The 19,115-nt window shown below is 41.9% G+C and overlaps 1 protein-coding gene across 1 annotated transcript; it reads right to left on the reverse strand.

Moving 5' to 3' along the window:
* Nucleotides 1-245: 245 nt before the first annotated feature.
* On the reverse strand, nucleotides 246-12,011 carry CREBL2 (cAMP responsive element binding protein like 2). Its single transcript, XM_027455146.3, has 4 exons — nucleotides 11,854-12,011; nucleotides 3,348-3,545; nucleotides 2,068-2,215; nucleotides 246-1,370 (listed from the first exon to the last, which is right to left on the reverse strand). Coding segments are annotated over exons 1-4 (363 nt in total). The 5' UTR covers nucleotides 11,869-12,011; the 3' UTR covers nucleotides 246-1,368.
* Between the last annotated feature and the right edge of the window lie 7,104 nt (nucleotides 12,012-19,115).

Raw genomic sequence — 19,115 nt, forward strand, 5'->3', positions numbered from 1 at the left:
TTTTCTATGTCTATGCAACACTTCTAGCAATTGCTAAGTACATGTGTGGAAGATCTAAAGTATACTGAAAATCATGCTTTAAGGATTAATACGAGAGCTCAGAATGGAATTCAGAAAACAACTGCGCGTTGTACGCTGAAATACGGCACTTTATTATTTTCAGTCCTTTTGACTAATTCTAAATTAAGATAATTCTAAACAGACAATTACTTTAACAAAAAGAATGCAACATTCAGTTGAGCAAGTCATTCATTATAATATTTATTCTATGAAACAAAGAAAACATAAGATTAAAAAACATTCCATGCATCTCATAAAATACAGAGAAAGACATTGTCACAAACAGAACAAGCAAAGCAAAAGCCCCACTGAAAAAAATGAGAGCTCCACTCTTCACATTTCATCATACACACACAAAAAGCATGTACAGAAGAAAGTGCACTCTAAATTAAGTGGCAGGTTATCTGTCAGTGTCCTGAACCAGCCCACAAGACTTTTGCCATCGTCTCTCTTATGGCAAGACCAAACAAAGGCAACCTGTTTTCCTTGCTACCAGTTCTTGGCATTATCTTTGGCTGGGAAATCAGGATAGCACAGCAGAGTTCATATCACATTGCAGCCTAGGAAGATACCTGGGCCTAAACTATATACAGAAAAATAGCAGCACTTGACAGGTGGGAACAGGTGGCAGTCATTCCACTGCTAGAAGCAGGGTGTAGGGAGATGTTCTGACTATCTTACTGAGGGTAAGAAGTATAGGCATACACATAGTACCTCTTCAAGAGCACCAATAACATAAAATACATGCTGCATTATAAAAGGATGCTGAAAGCAACTCTTTTACCTAGGTTGCAAGTAACATTATTATTTATTTTCTTATTGAAAGCTTTTGATGAGGCCCCTTTTCCTTGACCTATAATATTCCATTTAGCTTTAGCAAAGTTGTTATGGTATCCTCCTCTTGCTTTTGTGTTACAGAATCTCTCAGTCTCCCACAATGGTTACCAACCACGTAACTACTGACCACAAAGCCCGTCTAATTCTGGGCTCATGCCTCTAATACAAAGGCAGCCCTCATCTCTTACTGGAAATGTCCAAAAGCTGCATAGCTGTATTTGGGGAGGGAGGTGTAGAGAAAGGAAGAACAAGGCTCCACTTACAGAAACACCTATTACCCCAGAAGCCCCACTCCATGCAGGTTTATGAACACCACAAGCAAAGAGTTTCATGTGGGGAGGAGCAAAGAGAAGACAGCAGATTGGCATCCTTCCCCCTGGACCCAGGGATGCATCCACTTCTCTGATAACAGCATTCTTCTGATAGCTACCAAGTTATCTCTGCTGCAGTGTGGAAGGTTCTGCATTCAGCTCCTGTGAATGATGCACCACGGGGGAAGACTGTTATAGTGACAAACGTGGTTTTCACACCATTTCTTAAAAACAGAGCTAGGAATACGTAATTTAAAAATTGCAGTAAATTGTAATTTAATCTGTAGAAATATTAAAAGAGGACAGGAAATAGAGAATTGCCTATATTGCCTTAACTGTTCCTTTGCATGCATGTAACAAAATACAAAGACCACAAAATATAAAGTCATCTTTTCATGCCTGGAAGAGCCTTATTTCATCCCCTTGACAAACACGAATGAGGGAGAAAGAAGACTCCATTAGAAACCCCAGTTCCAGCATTTCTCATTTTTGAGTGTTTGCAGATAGAATAATATTTTCTTGATGGAATTTTAAAAATTAGATTTACGTGCTCCATCTCCCTCACACTAAGAAAACAGAGAACGCTGTAAAAGATTACAGTCTTCTGTCTTCGCAGGCCTTACTGAAACTAAAATTGAGCCTTCTTCTGAAATAACTGCCCAGCTTCCTTACTAGTATAATTTCTGTGTTGTCCATGTAAACATTACACAGAGTCTTTGTACCACCCACTATGCCTTTTGCTTCAATCAACTATTTGTGCCCAAGAGCACATCCTTATGTTTCTTCCCACACCACAGCCATCCTCCTACACCACAAAAGATGTAACAAAATAGGAATTAATCATAGGCTGGATACCTACATGGATTGCTGCTGTTTGTTTCTGTCTTCCCAGCCTTGGCAAGTTTGGTTGAGTTCTGCTGTGCTTTGCCCTGCTCCTCTCCAGTTAGTAGGGCTTTTATTTCAGAGGGGATTTTCCCTTGGTCCATCGCCATGCACCACTGCTTGTACTGAAATATGCAAACACATTAGGCATTAGCAAACTGCCAGGATCACATTAGCAGACAAAACAGAGCTGTAATCTTTACCTTCCGGTATATTCATTTAAGGCTTGAATTTACTGGACTGAAGCCTCTTACAAAACTGCAGAGCGTTAATGAGCTAAGCACGTGTCCATGGTTGCATACCTGGCTTCAGTAAATCCTGATTCAGTCACTAAACTGCTACTCAGTGGCAGAGCTAGACACAATACTGTAATTATTAAACAACATGGAACACTTTGTGCATTTTCTTGCTGTTAGCGTGCCAGAATACCGTTCCAGTTCATGGCCTATTAAAAACAAATATTTCACATGACTCTGGGGCTGATTGACTATTAAGAGGTCCTTCCTGATTGTGCAAGGCAGAGTTACAGAATGTTTGCCTTATTTCTAGTTCCCTCACCTTAAATTCTTATTTGTCAAACCCCAAAAAACACCGAAGAGCCCACAGCCAGTTGACTAACATTCCACCTAATACTAACCCTATTAACTTCTGGTGACCAGCCCTGCCTCATCAAACAAGCCTAAAGCTTGTGAATGAAACATCAATGACATCTTCATATCAGCGAGGAACTGAGTCTTGATTTCTACATGAAACATTCTCTTTTGTTAATGCAACTCATTTGGCCAAGACAGCCATCTTCTATGTGTTCTAAACAAGGGGTAGCTGCACAACCATTTGCACACGTAAACAGAGAGTATGCTGCAAGAACCAGCCTCCCACACAAAGACAAAAGTACTGGAAGCACTAACACACTGTGGATGTATGTCCCCACTACTGATATTTTACCCCATCTCTTTCCAAACTCTACTTCTTTCAACCTCTATCAGAGGTTTTCCAAAATAAATGCTTCAAAGAGTCATATGCAAAGGTGCTTTCTTTGCTCACTTCCAGTTCAAAACCAGCTGATAACTTGCAGCATGAAGTTCATTACTCATCATGCAAAGCAGGCAAGCAGCTGAGTCCATCTGTTTCTGATGCTTTCATACTTTGTGGCTGGCCAAATCCCCCTCATTTTAGTCACAGTGATTTCAAGAACAAACGTCCATGAGAGTAGACCCTGAATGATATTGAGCATTATATTAAGTGGTAGTTTCTTACCATTTCGAGCTCTTCTCTGAGAGCACAGATGGCTCGCTCTCGGCTTGAAACCAGCTCTTCCAGGTACTGGTACCTCAGCTTCTTCCTGGCTCTGCACTCTCTTGCACTCTGACGACTTCTTTCGAGCTTTGCCTTCAAGTCTATTTTTGCTGGTTTACGACCTCGCTTGCCTGGCTTCTTTACTTTGCCTCCAACCACCTGGAAATGAAGAGTACACTAGAGATGATGTTCTGCAAAGGGAACACTGAGACCATGTCATTGTGACTACAGCTGGCTCAAGATGACCAGTCAACTCTCTAGCAAAATTGATTTAGTATTATTAACAACACATGCCCTAGTAATTGCCAGCTCAAGAATTCCTTATTGACTTTAAGACTTAAACTTGGAAGGAAAAAAAAAAAAAAGATTTACATCATTACAACCTAAAGCCTATTTTTGCTGCAGTAGAATGACTAGTTTCAGCCTCCTCTAAAGACAAAACATTCAGAATTATCCACCACCCATCTGAACTTCCTCCATCTTGCTTTATTTCAAAGGCATCTTCCAGGGATTTTTACTAAACAAGGAATTCAGTTACACTGAGCCCTGCCTCTGCTGCCTCCAATGGAGCTGAACCTAACCACTTTGGCCATGTTTACTTTACAAACAGTACTACACAGCACTGAAAATCATCTCCTTATGCAACCTATCCCAGCATCAAGTTTTTCCAATGCCTGACTTGGATCTCTCCTGAAGAAATGTGACCCTCAAGACAGCTTCTCCTATCCCTTGAAGGTGTTGGATCATTCTGCCCTTTTCTTTGTGGTTCCTTTTTACGGGTCTGAAAGCTTCTCTTGCTACAGATATAAAAGAATGGAATAGTTTTCTTGGTATTTATTCTGTGCTTCCCCACCCAAATATTTCACTCTTAGTATGAGAATGTGGCACATGAAAGTCTTCGACATGCTATGAAACTTAGTACGCTGGCCATCAGGTAGTATTGCCCTGTAAGCATTACATCAGCCACACGCCCTACTTCCCCTCTGAAGTGAGAATTTCTCTTTATTTGTATTCTGACCACATTGTTTGAATGGAGGGGGTGTGGAGAAACACACCTACGTGTAAGAATTTCACTGCTGGCTTGGTATTTCACCATACTGTGTATAAACTGTACTTTTTCTAAAAGGCACTGTTCAAAAATATCAGAGTTCATAATGAAAAAAAAGCACTTCTTACTTTGCAATGCTACAAAACAAGTCAGCTTTGACATTCAAAGAAGTCACTTGTTCTACAAACTTAGCAGGCTGCAATAAAAACAGTAACAGTGAATTGATGTGCTCGAATGAAAAAATGGAGTATACAATTGAGTCTATTCTTTCTTTGGAAAGCAAGTCAACAATCACATGCCAACATAATCTAGCCTTTTGTACATTGCCTCTCCTAATTTATTCAGGAGTAGCTGCCCCCACAATCAAATGGAGGAAGAGAAAGTACTTAATGGACATCCAGCGATAATGAAACAAACATAGCACATTCAGAAAAGCAAACAAAAAAGTCACTTTTACACCTGAACTACAGAACACAAGTTGAATAGTCCATTTACTCCACCAAGGTATTCTCCTTCAGATCCTGTTTTCCATGCTTGTCTGTAACTAATGCATGTGGTAAGCCATTAAACTTGGTGCTGCAGGATAGGGCAACCTGGTCCAAGACACCAAGTAACATCCGCCACATCTGTACCAATGAGTTGCTTTTATACAAAGCTTTGTGCAACTTGTTGCTTCTCAAGGAAAACATCCCCGGATCCAGTTCTGGATGTTACATTACACACCACAGACGAAGTACCTAAGTTCTCCAAGACTTATCACCTGAGGCTTTTCTGGGTCAACACAAGGTAGTTGGAGCTAAGTTTCTGAATTCAAGAGCTAGAGACACATGCCAGCTCTCTCCTCAGCCACTCATTGAGGCCTGACCCCCCCAGGCAGTAGGCGAGCCCTCCAGACGAGAATCCCAGCACACCACATCACTAAGATTAGTTGCAAACATCACCCAGCCTCTTCAAGGCCAGGTAAGAGGATCAAGTGAGCTCTGCCAAAACCCTGAGTTTAAAGACATGTTTTTGTGGCTAGATTGACAGACATGGACACCAAACATTTAAAGGCATTTTGTAGTCTGCAACTAAATCAACCACTGTTGTGGACTGCTTTGCACATCACAGCTACACCCTGGATCTACCATTATCAATTATTCTCTGTTCCCTCCCATCAACTCAGAGAGGTTTCTGCAGAGAGGTACACCAGTTGCACTCTCTGTCCCCCCACGATCTTTTATCGCTGCACCAGCCCGGCACACAAGCTGTGTTATTACGGGAGGAAAAAAGGCCTGCACCTCGTCCATCATGGCTTGCCAATGCTCTTGCCACCAGGTATGGAAATAATGAAGAGCTTTGCTCCTTTTAACTCTTACTTCCATCAGCAAGGCCCTAATCATCTGCCCTCACACCATCCTGAAAGATTCACTCAGCTCCTGAACTGCAGCTCACCATATAATTAGGCATCACCCTGCACAGCTAGTGTAGTAAGTGATCTAACTAAATCCTGTCTGCTTCGTAATTTTTCCTTTCCAATATCTGGAAGCTCTGACTGTAACCTGAAGCAACCCAAGTGGTAAATCCTCTGTCATCATTCCACACTATAGTATCTCCCTGGCTTTAGGGTCATGTTTGCCCAGCCAGTTGCTATGCTGATGTGAAAGAAAAAAAGGCAGAAGTGCTCAATGATGTTGAACAAGTCAGCAAACCAACCAAAAACAAGCAGGCAAACATATTGTATTCCCTTTGTATTCCTCTGAAGTTTATAAGGGGTGGGAGCTGTTAGCATTCAGCAGTGGGGATTTGTTTTTTCGGGGAGTCACACGCCACCAAGACCCAGAGCAAAACTGATGATAAAATCTGTCACAGAATTATTAATAACATGCATCTGTCACAAACCCAACCAAGCCCATATTTCAGTTCAGTCAGACTTCAGAGAACAGAACACAGCTTCCCTCCGTTTCAGATGCAGCGCCTAGATCATAGTGTCACTCACCCAGTAACCGTGTTCAAAATTATTTGACCTGGAATTGGAAATGGCTTTGTCTGTATCAGGGCAGCTAACTGAAGCTATCAGTGGTCTGGATTATTTTTCTTTTTCGCCCAAAGGGATCCAGCATATCTCTACAGTACTGCCAGAAGGTGTTGCGGAGAGGTCCTCCTTCTGAAGGAGCTGCACAGAATGACTGCTAGCATTCCCCAAGGATCTGAGCTGCTCAAGATAAAGTTGGCCTGGTATCCCTATCCTAACAGCCCGGCAGAACAAAACAGTGCTACCCGAAGCACCTCTCAGCAATGTTGAGAGCACTGACCACTTCAGTATCTTGCAGCAGCTTACAGCTCATTCACAGAGGGCTCCCAAGTGCTACAGCAGCCAGAACTTGAGATCCAACTCGAGAAATCACCTTCAGCAGATTGTTGTTTGTATTAATAGTTGCAGGCATAGGTCAGCAGAATCTAACTGATGATTATGTACAGGAATTACATAAACCTATAAAAATGATTGGGAAAAATAAAAACCAAGCCTACGTATTGCATTCATTATTGCAGAAGGGAAAAAAAAAACTAGTCATGTTTGCAAATGTTTTCTCAAAATCAATAATCAAATTAAGTTAGTCACAAGTCTCCTAAGAAAAATGATGTTATTCAATGCTTTCAGTCATAGCATATCACTCACAGTTACAGACGTAACTCAGCTAGAAAGCATGCCAGTTGTTCCTCCATTGCATGGCATTTTATATGCTTTACACAGACTAGTTAGACAACTTTCACTGGCAGACTCAGCATCCTGCATCACACCGAGCAAGCACTCCAAAAATGCATCTGATAATGACCCCAAAACCTAAGATATTAAGGGAGCAAACAACTTACAAGTCTTAAGCAGTTCTGTCAATAGAAATTAATCCTAAAGGTCTTATATAAAGTGATTAATGTACGAAGAAGGTAATCTTCAGCACAAGTATGTAAAGACTATTTTTGCTGAAATGTCTACTCAAAAAAGAAAAAAAAAAAGGCATAAGCTAGAAATAAACATAAAGATTTCATAAAGCGTTAAGCAGGTGTCCACAAGTCAAGATGAGCAAGTGCTACGGTTCAGAGCAAGAGTCGCTATTTCGATTCCAGCAATCATTTGCATTACTCCTTACCTCTTGATAGATCAGAATCCTCTTCTTGCCCACAGAACACAACTACAGCCTGGCAGAAGCATATCCACCAATACACCATGCACACTGACAGGTTACACTAAACGAACCCAGGCACTTCAAAACCACCTAGTGCTTGAAACACACAAGGCTGATGGCCAAGTAACACTATGCTACATTCTCTCCTCCTAGACTAGTTCTGTCCTCCTAGCCCACTACAAATATGAAATAAAATTGTTCTAACTGCTCTGTGGGGTTTAGGCTAATCCATTTTACTTATCCACTGTAAAAGTAAGAAAGCAGACACGTCAGCTGAGCAACGCTGTCCAGCAACAAGTGACTTGTTAGAACACTTGAGGATTTGAAATTGCCCATCTCAAATTATAATCTATTTAGATTTTCTATTTTAAAACAAGCAGCAATGAAAATATTTCATGCTTGAACAAGATCCTGGATGGAAGAATACTATAGCACTTTACAAACCTGCATGCTCTAGAAGAGCCCTAAAGGGTAAAAACATAATAGCCACTCCCTGTAACAGCTTGGATCAGTATGAAAACAGATCCCATGCTTCGCTCTCACACTATTTGTCGGTCCCTTCTACAGCATTCAGAGCATCCCTTGGAGTCGATTCCAGGACTGCCTGGAAGATCTACCCTCTCTTTGTGGTCTTGGTCACCCACAACTGCGAGACTCACAGGTGGAGAAGTGCTGGAGGATCTCTAATGAATGAAGACCTGTCAAGCCCAGTACATTACCCAGATATCAAACCTAACTTGCTCTTGCACTCCCTTCAAGGGATGTCTGTATCCCTGTCACTCATGATATACAGCAAACTCCCCCTGCCTCAGGATCACACACGGATATCTGATGTATCAGAGCCAGGGTTTGCAGCTCAACTCTTCATGTGTGGTCTTTGCTGTGGGCTTTCCCCTGCCCTATCACCAAGCTCTTCCCCAAAATGCAAAGGCCGTGTGAACACCAGGGCAAGACACCTTTAGACACTTGATCCATAAATACGCATGTCCCGTAAGAACAGCTAGTCTGAGTGTTTGGTTTTCACCTCAGAATACATCAGCGCCTGAAAAACCTCTGACCTATTTAAGGGCTTTTCTTTCACTCGCCTCATCATAAGCTTGCAGTACTTTAAAAACAATTGGACCTCGAGACCGATGTTCTTGTCCACAGCCCTGGGACCAGCCTGCAGGAACACCAAGACTGAGCTGAGCACCCATCCTTTCAAAAGCCATAGTCTCTTTTACAGGTATAAAGGACTTTGCTTCTTCATGCTATCTATATGAAAGCAAAAGAAAGCCAACCACCAAGAACAAGCCTCTTCAAACTTGAGAAACTAACCTGGAATTAAAAATTTGTGAGAGAATGAGGTCCACCGTTTGAAAATTCTGAGGAGTCAAGTGGTTCATTCTCATCTTAACTGGATAAGGAAAGGTTTTCCCAAGCTTTTCCCCTTTCCCCCCCCATTCGTGTATCTAACAGTAGCTGTATTAAACTAAGATGACATTTTATAAAGCTGTTTGGTGTATTACACAATTTTCCTTTGCATACCAAAAAGCATGGAATTAACTATATCCTACTGCTGAAGCCAAGAATGATGCAGTATACATTTTTTCAAAAATAAATCCCTGTTTAAGTTAAAAAATGCCATTATCAGTGTAATATTTGTTTCCCAAATACACTTTTTCTTAAAACTTTATCTACTCACGTGTTGCTCAGTTCAGCACATTTTTAAAAGAAAAATACATTTCATCTCAAGCTGTATTTTCAAAAGCTATCTTCTCATTACAGGAAGAACATATTTGTAATAAAAGAAGGTAAACCCAAACCACTTCTATTTGTTGTTGTTTTTGTTTCAGTTTTACTGTTCTAATAAAAAGTAGATACTGCATGATAACTGAGAAGTTAATTGCTCACAGAAGTATATTGAAAGTTTACCCATAATAAATATAAAAGATTGCAGTTAGCTACCTAGAACTGCATTTTAAAAATTACCAGGGTCATTTTTATTACCACAAATGTGAAAAGCACCTTTTACCTTAATACAGACACCCTGCTTCCTGATTTATATAATAAACATAACAAATTATAGTCTTGTAAACTAATCAACTAGTATCACCTATCAATGCTGAAACTACAGTAACAGAATTTCTCTTTTTTCTTATGTCTAAATACTTTGGAAGCATGTAAGTGCTATTTTAACTGCGATTAATTGACAAAGAACAGCTACATCACTAAACTCTATTTCTTGGACAACCAATAATAGCTCAAACCACAGCAAGGATAAATGAGATCAGTATCAGAGCAAGCTGTAGCCTCACAGAACCTCTACAGAAAAGCAGGTCATAGTTGGGGTTAGTTTTTATTGTTTGTTTGAATAATTTTAAAACATCCTTTTAAACTTGAGCGTGAAAGTTTTCTAGATCTGACCCTTGAATCTTCCGTCTCTCCCTTTAGTTTTTACTACTTCCTTCTCATTTTGAGAAAATACGCGAAGAGGAATCATGCCTCTTACGCTCTCTTCATCTAGAGAAGACTAAATTATAGTGCACTTAGAATTAGGGAAAATGTTACAGCCTACAATTCCAAATTCCTTATGTTACGTAGATGAAAACTCTGAACTTTGGTGGATAGAACTATGGAGTAATTACCTCATGAATTATGTAATTCAATGACCTCATTTTTATAGGGAAATTCCTTTCACAGTCACACTCGTTCAATTCCATGATAAGACTCTCAGGTCACACAGTCCAGCCCTTCAAATAACATGCAAAATGTGACTCAGTGGAGCTTTTAGAAGGCTTCAAGGACATGCTGGCTTGAGCTGGAAGATGGGACCGGCTATAAAATGAAGTATAAACAGTGCTTGCCTCATTCTGAAGCAGCAACAAAAATGGGAAGCGCCCTCCTCCCAACAGCAATGGGATCTCTTCAACAGAGCCATCAAACTCTAGGGGCAACCTGCAGCCCCATGAATTTGTTCTGAAGCCAATTGCAGCCCTAAAAAATAACAACATTGAAACTTTTCAAAGCAGCCAGCTCTTACTGACTAGTATTGGCTATTTTCTGTAGAAGATATGGGGATCTGATATCCTGTAAGACTACTACCTAGTGTAAAACTTGCTGAGGGAACAAAGATTTTCAGTTGTCCTTACTAACCACCACACCCAGTAGTTCTCGGCAGCATCCTTTTCAAAGCCATAGCCCTTGACAGTATCTCAGTGGGAGTGTAATATGAAAACATTATATTACGAAATTGTACTTGAGACATAAGATAGGAAGAGGAAATATTCCACTTGGCCTACTCTTTCCTTCACCTGACATCATTTCTTCTAAGCAAAAAAGAGCAAAGACCTGTCTCATAAGCACAAAACATAATAGTATAAAAATTATTTTTAATGAAAAAAAAACAAACACGCAAGTTACCTGTTCTAAATAAAGTAATTCTGTCACAAGAGAAATGAAGTAGCTATACATGCCTCCAAAATTAAATCTTCCATATCGTCTGAACTCCTGCCCTGATCACAGGTACTGTTTCATCCAGTTTGTCCTCACGACTGTCCGCATTTTGTTGGCTTCAGCAGTGCAGGTTCTCCCACCCACCTTTGCAGCTTACATGCAAGGCCCCAGTAAAGCCAAGGAGTATGAATACAAGTTTGTCACATTAGCATGAACCATTCACATAGCCCTGATCCTTCTGTTGGATCATATGCACTGGTAAATTATCAATCACATTCAAACGTTTTAGATTTATTCCTCAAGAAATTATACCAAGCACTTTCTTTTCTCAGAATCATTAAGGTTGGAAAAGACCTTCAGGACCATCCGTTCTGACCATCCCCCTACCACCACTGTCACCCACTAACCCATGTCACCAAGCACCACGTCCAGCCTCTCCTTGAACACCCCCAGGGACAGTGATGCCACCATCTCCCTGGGCAACCCGTCCCAGTGCCTGACTGCTCTTTCTGAGCAGAAATGTCTCCTCGTTTCCAACATGAACCTCCCCTGGCACAACTTGAGGCCATTCCCTCTGGTGCTATCCCTGGTTCCCTGTGAGCAGAGGCCGCCCCCAGCTCCCACCCCTTCCCTTCAGGCAGCTGCAGGGAGGTCTCCCCCGAGCCTCCCCCTCCCCAAACCCACCCCCAGCCGCTGCTGCTGTAACCGTGCCACTTGTGCCCTAAGCCTCGCTCAGCAGGCGACGAGAGGGAAGGGGACGGCTCCTCCCTCGCGCCCGCAGCCTCCCAGCCGCGCTGGGCCGGGCAGGGCAGGCCCGTACCTTGCTGTCGTCCATGGGTGCCCCCGGCCCCCCCCGCTGGGGCCCCGGCTCTCAGCGCCCCCCAGCGCAGCCCGCAGGCGCCATAGCCCTCCGCGCTGTTTGTTTACAGCCGCCCGTCGCGCGGTGCGCGCTGGGAGCGGTAGTCTTCTCCTGCACCGCCGTGCGCGGCCACTGCGGAGGTGAGGGGCCAGCCGAACTACGACTCCCAGCAGGCCCCGCAAGGAGGAGGCCGCGGCGGATCAGCCGGCTCCGGGGGAGAACTACATCTCCCAGGAGCCCCCGCGCCCTCCACCGTCGGTGCCCAACCTCCGCCGCACGAAGCCCGCTTGTGCCGCCGCGCCCGTCCGCCATCTTAGGCTGGCTGAGCTGCGGCCCCAGGACGGGGCGTGTAGTCGAAGCACAGGGCAGCCTTTAGTGATTTTTGAAGGAGCTAGTAAGACTCCAGCCCAGCAGCCAGATAATGCCTTCCACGTTAATAATAAAACCCATTTTCCATCCCACCTAGAAAGCACCTTGGTAGAGCTCTAGGTGCTCCCGCTAGATCACAAAGTGCACTTGAGGTACATAACCAAGGTACAAAACTGCAGCTTTTAAGCATACTGGTTGCATAGCAGTCTCCGGATTTGGGCAGTGTGAAACAATAGGGCAGAAAAAGATGAAGCGTTTGTTGTCAGCTGACCACGGGCCACAGCTTATTCCTAGCGCTTGCTTCCTTTCTTGCTATTCCATGCTGCTGCAAGCATGCGTAGTATGCAATAGCAAGCATAGACGGTTACAGGGAAATAAAACCAGCCAACTAGTTATTTGAAAAGTACAGTGGGGTAGAATGAAACAAGTTGGCATCACTGCCTGGATGATGGGATGCGAAGGAGAAGGTTTGGAACAGGGATTTTTTGTTCAAACTTGGCTAATCAGATACTAGTTGTCTGCTATTGTTTGTCATGCTCTGCCCGTCAAGAACTTAAAAGCAGAACTGAGTCTTCCCAGTCACTTGGAAGCTGCATAGTATACTGGGACTGAGATCCTGAGCCACACCATAGCTGAAGAAGTAGTACCAGCAATCCTCTGAGAATACCAAGGTTCCTCTCCTTTCACATCAACACATACCAGAAAAGGTTAATGTTGAATGCTTTTGATGCAAAGCCAAACCATGCCCTTCCCTGCTCCCCCCACAACATCCCTTGAAATTAGGCCCCTATTTGCTCAAAAGGTGCATGTACCCCAGCAAACAATTCTGTAAACATGGACTGTGTTTCAAGTTTGTGGTGAAACCTGAAACTAGGCATGTTTCATGTTGCTGCATGTTTCTTTTTATTCATGAGCTTTTCATGCAACTCTATTCACAAGAGTTTCCCATGACTTAATCTCTCTTACATGCAATTGTTAGGGCTAAGGCTTTGTCATGGGATTTTCCCCCTGAATCACAAACCTTCCTCTTGGAGGGATATGCTTTCTGCATGGCAGAGACAAAGCACTTTTATAAGCTTTTTTCTATAAGCTCATATGTTTTTCAGTTGCCAAAGACAAGGCAGATTGCACAGTGCTTCCCTTTACCCTGTCCAAAAATGATATATCACTTTTTAAAACTTTGCCTGTGAAATAAATAAATAAATACAAATTAAAATTAAAATTAAAATTAAACAGGGAGGATTGGTGTGTTGAACAGGGGGCACCACCTAATAAAGTGGAAAGAATCGTTTGCAATGAGCTTGCCTAGGTTGTCTCTTGTGACCCCCTCCCCCAACTTTGCCTTCAAATTCTTGAAGAAGGTGGTGAGGTGCCTTCACCTTTGGCACTATCCTGGGGCCATAAAGCTGGCTTTAAAAGCCAGTTGGGGGTTTCCCTGGTGAAGAGAAATATTGAGTGGCAAAGAGCCAACATAGCTCACTTAGGCAACCCTCTGTTGCAACATGAGTGGAGGAAGGAGATTAGACAGAGCCCTGATGCTGATTCAGAAAGGCCAGAATCCTTTTAACCAGCAAATTAAAGTTACAGCTGCATCTTCTCTCTCCACTAGATTGCTCCATACTACCCATTCTATTTTTTATCACATAAGAAACAGACCTCTCAGCTTCTGACCAAGTTAAGCACGAGCTTAGCGACTGAACGGTTAAGAGTTTCCATATTTTATCACCGAACAACTAAAAGTATGCATTTCTGTCTGCTTTTCCGCTGTGGGTTATACGGTCGTCCTAGCTGCATATGAACATGCAAATTGAACAGCAGTTGTGAAGGGAATTGAATGCTATATATATGCACATGTATAGTACATGAGCTGATGATGTTTTAAACTCATTTTAGCAGATGAAGAAAGTACTGTATACAGCAAATAGTGAACTCTTCACATTTCCTGCCACAGAACACTGCAAGGCAGAGAGTACAGCAGGTTCAAACAAAGGATTATACAGATTTATGATCAGCTCCATGATGAGGCACTAAAGGGATGTACTCTCCACCATCTCTAATCTAACAGTTTCGGATACTGGGGATGGGTGAGACGAGTGGAGCACAGAAAAAGCCCAAGTTCATACACTCTCCCTGAACAGCATGTCTGACTGCCACTTAAAGAGACAATAGTGAACGAACTGGACTGATCGTCTGAACCAGCAGGGATTTTCTTTCTTTCATGTCCTTAAGAGGTCACCATGTTGACTGTCAAAGACTCATAGGTAAATAAAAGTTTTTGAGTGAAACTTCCTCAGTTAAAGTAAAAGAATATGATCTACGCACTAGACCAACTAACTGTCACTAACTGCAGATTACTGTTTTCCCTAGTAAGTGATGATTCCTAAGCAATTCTTGGGGACATCCTGATGTTTTTATTGCTAAACCACAGCGACACACCCCAAGTAAACAGTACCTTACATTAATCCCAATGTCACAAATTATCTTGTGCAATAACTACTGGCAGTCCCCTGCTGAAGTGCATTGCATTTATTAAAAGAAGGGCCATGCTTCTCTTTGAATGGCAGATCCAGACAGGCTTTGAAGTATATAAATAAACTGTGTTCAGTGATCATGCAATAGTTTAAAAATCATTGCTTATGTCAGTGTGACTAAAAAAAAAAATATAGCTCACTGCATCATTTCGCACCATGTGCTCATATTTGTAGTGATGTCAACACATCACAAAGAGGTGTTTATTCTCTTTCTAGAGCTGAAAATGTTTTAGTTTGGGCAAATGGAAATCAGTTCTTCTGACAACCTGCGTGAAATAAGAATAAATCTTGCAACCTGTTGGTATTAAGAATCAGCATTTTCTGAAATTGCTCCATTGTCCATTTATGGATTCTTAGCAGATTCAAAACCTTTGAGATCAGTTTATTTGTAGATGGTAAAACAAGGGTGCAGTTAAGATATTTTCTTGTTTGTTTTCCAAACGTACCAAGAAGCCAATTGCTTTAATACAGATGATAACTCATTTGCCATGGGGGCAAGATTGTGCAAGAGCAGGCTTTCAGTCTCTTGTTGTTTTGTTTGCTTGTTTGTTTTGCAAAACCAATAATAATTGGATTTTCTTATACACTCTAATCTGATATCCAAGAAACATTTCTGGCAATACAAGAAGAAACTGCATGTCTTTCAATTTTTAGGTTCTTCATACAGAGACAGGGGACACCATCAACCTGTCATTAGTTAAAACAGTTAAATTATTCATCACTGGGGAGTGACAAAAATGTTTGTTTACATAGTACTATATATCTGATTGTTGCTTGCATAGGTATAGAAGTATAATAGTTTCTTGTTGTCTTTTTTGTTTTGTTTTGTTTTTACACTAGAGTACTAAGCTGTACACACTAAAGAACAAAAAGGACTAACCTAACCTGTGTTCGAACAAACCACAGCCTGGTATACTTGCTATACTATACACTATATAGTTAAACATTAATAAGGGGTTGCTCTCATCTTTGCTAAATATTCTGCTTTCATAGACTCACTAGATGAGCTCCTTCTGCAGTATAAAATGCTTGAAGTCATGTCTACAGGGGGACTTCTTCCCATTTAGCTATTGCAAATTAATTTCTCAGGTAGAAGAGGCTCAAAGTAAGATAATTTGCAATAACCACCTCTACATACACATATAGGAAAGTTAAAGCTTTATCTAGCCAAATTAACTTTCCCACATAAGCAGAATCCTGAAACAGTGCTTATAAAGCCTTTAGACCGCTGATCAGATAGACTAATGGTAAATTAAAGCACTGTATGAAAATGTTCATGCTGCAGCTGGAAATGAGCTACTTCATATTTTCAAACTAGCTAACAGAAGTGAGAAAAAAGTCAGGTACTCCAACACTTCACACATGTGACAGTTGCAAATAGAGTGGAAAACTAGGAATAGTTCAAAAAGGCATTTAAATAACATGGATTTTATGCAGAATTTAAACTAAAACAACAACAACAAAAATGCGCACGTACAAACAAACAGTGAGAACCAGAGAGTAAGGCAAACAAATCACTGATTAAGAAGATGACGAAGAGTGGGGTAAAGTTCACTGCGGTGCGTAAGTGAGTAAAATTTAATCTCGTTTCCGAAACAACAAACAAACAGAGCAGCACAATGTGCCACATTCAGGAATGTGAGAGCCATGTTGTATCTGGCACTTGAACAACAGAGAATTATTGCTGCTGATATGGTAATTGCAGAGGTACAGAAAAAAGTGGGTGGATCATGTGAAATTCATGAAATACTTGAGGTGAACTTACAGCAGGATTAGTCTTTTTCCTTTAATTGTGTACATTGATCTCTATGTGCAAGTGGTTTAGTAAAAAGCATATTGTTCATTCTCAAGAGGCTTAAAAATCCACTTCATCTCAGTGTCATTTTTTGTTCGGAAGATATTTTGCAACATGCTTTTCCCCTTTGGCCTACACAAGTATGCCTACATATGCATACCTATTAGAGACAGACCAAAATCTGCCGCCTGTTGCTGGCCATTCTCCTAACAGTATTTCTGTTTGATTTCCACAACACTTAAAACCATCTTAAACAGTTTTGTCCCGACCCAGATTCTATGACACAGGCTGTGTTCACACTCAAAATATTTACTTATCTAAGCCTGATACTGTTGTCCTGTTCAAGGACACAAACAAGATTTCTGCATAGTTTGAGCACAAAATGAAGGGCTCCTACAGCAGGCTGGATGTGTTGTAACTAGGTCAGAGGACTGCCATGACGCCCTTGACTACTTTAAGAAATGTCATTATGTTTCATGTGAAGGGTCAGGTTATCTCATACAGTGCTTTGCCCTGGTCTACACTCCTCACTCCATCTTAACACACCATCACACTAGCTAACTTCTATTTGGCAACTGTCTTTAAGCACATTGGATTTCCTAGTATTGTAACTGCTGAAGAGCCTTGTATTTGTGTTTAATGGGATTTGTATTTAGTGGGACTGCTTATGTGATCACAAGTTACTTACAGGATCAAAGGCTGCACCGTGAAAAGTGTTTTATTAACTGGATGTAAATCAAGAACACACTCCTGGGGAACACAAACTTTGTTTGCAGGGCTATTTCAAGGCAAAAACCAAAATACAAGCAGCAGGTTGTATAGGGCATGTTATAGCCAGCTGGCAGGCTGCCTGCCTTGCCCATCCATAGAAATAAATATTACAGTGGAAATAAAAATGTGCTGTTTCAGAAGGATACGGAACAAAGCACAGAGACCCCTACCCTGCCATTAGCTCCTTTCTCCCTGGCTCTCAGATTCTTCCTGATGTGTTCCCCAGATCCTACTCCACTGATTTTTCCTGAGACAACCACCAAGTTTGCCCTTCCCTTCCCTTCCCTTCCCTTCCCTTCCCTTCCCTTCCCTTCCCTTCCCTTCCCTTCCCTTCCCTTCCCTTCCCTTCCCTTCCCTTCCCTTCCCTTCCCTTCCCTTCCCTTCCCTTCCCTTCCCTTCCCTTCCCTTCCCTTCCCTTCCCTTCCCTTCCCTTCCCTTCCCCTTCTTCTTGCTCTTCCTCTCTGCCAAGAACCTATTCCGCTTCTGAACAAGCCCTTGCTTGGTCTGGCTGGACTGGCTCACCTGTGATGACAAACACATCTGTGATGGCACCTAGCAGTCATTACAGTTGTACAGGACCATGCACAGTGAGTGTGCATCAGATGCAAGGGGCAGAGCAACATAAGGTAATACTTCCTTAACTTGGCTGGAGCTGCCATAGCTTGATCCACTGGCATAGGTTGATTTTAGAGCAAATTAATTTTAAACATGCATTTACAAGGGCAACCTGATCAGATTTTGCATTATTATATTCCAGTGAGGTTGCATGGGGATACATCCTGTGACTATCAAATGGCCCACGCCTGATCCAGTAAACAAGGACAAACACTCTTGACCTTCTCTTCCTAGTTTCACGTGACAGTGATGCTGTCACCTTACTTGGGAAGTACTATTGGTACTTACACAATGAATGTAAATTCTCCCGTTATTCTCCCTTGACAACTCACAGGGAATGGGAACAGCTCCTCAGGCACCTGGAACAATTTAGGTAACAGCTAAAGGGAAGTGGTGTTAAGCTCCTTAGTCAGGCACGAGCCCTGATCACATCCAATATCTGGGTGAGACAACAGCTCCTTTCTCTCATCTCATTTCCACACAAAGGGAACCTGAATGCCTGCTCCTGACAGAATGACAGTAATGCCATATTCAAGTGTCCCTTTTTGTGATGAGGGACCAGGATTTGCCCAAGTGTGACACTAGACCAGCTTAGACATGGGCCTGTCTCCAGAGATAGAGCACAAAACTGTTATTTCAGGTGATCTAGTGCAGAGTTCTTTTTGGTACTTTTGGTGCCTTGTGGTACTCTGAGTCTGCTCACCTCAATCTTGACTTCAGTGGAAGGATGGCATTGAAATTCACAAGCTGCTAATCCAGAAAATTGACAAGTGTACATAAATATTAATTTTCTCCATCTGATTTGTATACAAGTATATAAATATATAGAATAATTGTAACCTCCAGACTGTCTCTGCCTCAAAAGCTTAACTGATTTGTGACAACTATTTGAAGATTTGGGGGATTAACTATAATTATAGGATCAAAATTAGAAAATGTCAGCTATTTTATGGAGAACATTCATGGTCAAACAGTGCTGTGTGGTTCTGCATACAGCAGAAGCTCCTTGTAGCATTGTGCCCTCTCCTGCATGTTCTCTGACAATTTTGCTGCTACACTCAGGCACAGCATATAGTAAGGCTTTATTAATTCCTGAAATGTTTCCCTCTCTGTAGCAGGGTAAAACGCAATGAAGAATCAGT

This window comes from Anas platyrhynchos, chromosome 1, assembly GCF_047663525.1.
Source record: "Anas platyrhynchos isolate ZD024472 breed Pekin duck chromosome 1, IASCAAS_PekinDuck_T2T, whole genome shotgun sequence".
Lineage (NCBI taxonomy): Eukaryota > Metazoa > Chordata > Aves > Anseriformes > Anatidae > Anas > Anas platyrhynchos.

Bases quoted from the DNA above. Each gene is read 5' to 3' on its own strand.
- CREBL2 (XM_027455146.3), bottom strand. The intron at 2,216-3,347 runs GTAAGAAACTAC...TGCATATTTCAG, and splicing joins TCAGAGAAGAGCTCGAAATG to TACAAGCAGTGGTGCATGGC.